This window comes from Atta cephalotes, assembly GCF_000143395.1.
Source record: "Atta cephalotes unplaced genomic scaffold scaffold00073, whole genome shotgun sequence".
In the NCBI taxonomy this organism is placed as follows: Eukaryota; Metazoa; Arthropoda; class Insecta; order Hymenoptera; family Formicidae; genus Atta; species Atta cephalotes.
In genome coordinates this window covers 60,715-63,066 of record NW_012130137.1, presented here as the reverse complement: position 1 = coordinate 63,066, position 2,352 = coordinate 60,715, and the positions used below count along the sequence as shown (strand labels likewise).

The 2,352-nt window shown below is 32.7% G+C and overlaps 1 protein-coding gene across 1 annotated transcript in view; it reads right to left on the bottom strand.

Annotated features, from left to right (window-relative positions):
• Window positions 1-203: 203 nt before the first annotated feature.
• Window positions 204-2,352, bottom strand: part of LOC105624095 (insulin gene enhancer protein ISL-1) — a 39,073-nt gene continuing 36,924 nt past the window's right edge. The window contains exons 5-6 of the mRNA XM_012205455.1: window positions 1,109-1,315; window positions 204-434 (exon numbers count right to left, since the gene is read on the bottom strand). Of these exons, the coding sequence (XP_012060845.1) occupies window positions 204-434; window positions 1,109-1,315 (438 nt within the window). The remainder of the gene's footprint in view (window positions 435-1,108; window positions 1,316-2,352) is intronic.

Genomic DNA, 2,352 nt, shown 5'->3' with positions numbered 1-2,352 from the left:
ATCGTCGAAAGATCGATGCATCCTTTGGTATCTGAGTTGTTTCTCCTATATCCATATGTATCACGATGTTCCCTAGTTCCGTAACCGCTCCATATTCGCCGTTGCAGGCATCTCACCGTTATGATGAGCACCACGACGAGAGTCGTTACGAAAGCGAAGGACAACGGGGGCGTAGTAATTTTACGTTCATGCCTTGCACGACACTATGGACTTCCCGTATCGTGGTGAAACGAGTCACTGTCACTCTCGACATAGGTCACGTAGCTGTCGGTGCTGTCGGGATGCTGACCCATGTCCGGCCCGCCACCACCTGGATGATGAGGCCCCGGAGGCGGTAACGGTCCGCCTCCACCGTCGCTCATCGGCCCGCCAAGCATTCCTGGCGGGGGTGCCAATTGCGGCGGTGGTCCCCCATGCAAGTCATAGCCGTGCATCTGCAATTATTGCAATAACAACACTCGACTTTCTGAGTAAACACAACTCTTGATATGAGTATACTGTGGCTGCCAAAAGTTTCCAGCCAACTAAATAATTTTATTGTATTGTTTATAGATAAAAAATCTTTACAAATAAAATAATCTAATATGTAAATACTGAAATATGTTTTAGTTTTATTTAAATTATCATGATCTTAAAATAAAATTTTATATTAATTTATAATATATAAACTGAAAAACATTAATAAAAAAAAATATGTCGTAAAATTATCTAGGCCAGAACCTATCTTTTGGTAGCCATTGTAAATTCATTCTCTTTCATTTGTGTCTAGTTATATTTGTAGGAAGATATTTTTTTCAAAAAATTTTGCTCCTGGCGAATAAAGATTGAAGTGAAAATCGAATATAAAATGAAAGGAAACATAAACGAAGAACAACTAGAAAACGAAAATTGAGACAATGAAACATAAAAGAAGAATAAACATCTCTTTCGTTGTCTCATTTTTCATTTGCGTCCTAGATGATTCGTTTACGCTTCTGTCATTCTCCTCTTATATTCGATTTATTCGCTCGATTTTTATTTTCGCCAGGGCAAAAGTTACTGTTCGAGGCGAAAGTCACTTTCGATGATATTTTGCAGAAACAAGAAATTAAATGTTTTGAATGGTTACCTGAGACACCAAATGATGGAACGATGGTGCATTAGGATCCAGTCGTTCCAAGTCTGTATGAAGCGCAAACTCCGAAAGCGCTTTCCATGGTGGTTGATAAGCTTGAACTTCCAGAGGCGTCATGCCAATAGGACTCTCGTGTCTCACGGGGCTGCTGGCAACCATGGGTATGCCATGCATGCCGCCGAAGCCTAATTTACGCCCGTCCTGAAATAAAAAGCGCTTGGTTCCATTAGATCATTCATCAAAATATCATGTTATACATGATGATTTATTCCAAATGTCTACTTCAAATATCTGGAAAGAAAGATATTAAAAAATGTATTTCAAACAAAAGCTGTTTGAAGGATAAAAAAGTACCATCTATTTATTCTTGGATGTTGATACGATTATGTTATTTTGAAATTTTTAAGAAAACTATCATTTTTATCGCATATTTCTAACTTCAAGATATTTTCAAAATGTTACTTTTAAATTCCATTTGAGGGAAAACTTTTTCATTTAAAAGCTGTCAAAGTTTAAGGGTGTATCCAATATTTAAAATGCCTATTTAAATTATCTTAAAAAAACATAGAAAAATGTCAAATTTTTTAAAAACTTATTAAGGGGATTTTAAAGTCGTCTATTTTATCAACTGAATGTTTTTTGTATTTCCTTTTCTATTATTATCTTGGTCAGATTTAGAAGTTTTTTCCACAGTTAAAAAGAGTATTAATATTCTTATATGTTCGAGTACTTTATATCAAGAAAATGTTTTTATTTCATATTTTTTTTCTCTACTTTTCTTTTAATCCAATAATTATAACGTCTAGAGCTGTTAAATTGTAACAACATTTTCTTCATATAAAAGTTCTGCGATCGATATTACGAAATAAGAGTACACAGACTGCGTAAGGAAATAATGAGTTTTTCAAAGTAGACTTGACATCAACTATGAAAATATATATATAATGAGAAAGATATACGTTTTTAAAAATTGAAATAATTTTGACATTACTTTTCAAAGTTACACTCATAATATTAGTTGTTTTCACCCTTAAAACCAAACAAGTTTTATCTAAAATATTTTTTCAGATGTTATGTTTCTCTTGAGATAATATTGAAACATTTAAAGTGATATATATATATATATATATATATATATATATATATATATATATATACTTATATTACTTAACTTATATATTATACGTACGTATTAGTTTAGGTTAAGTTTAATTAAGTAATTAGTAATAACTAATAAA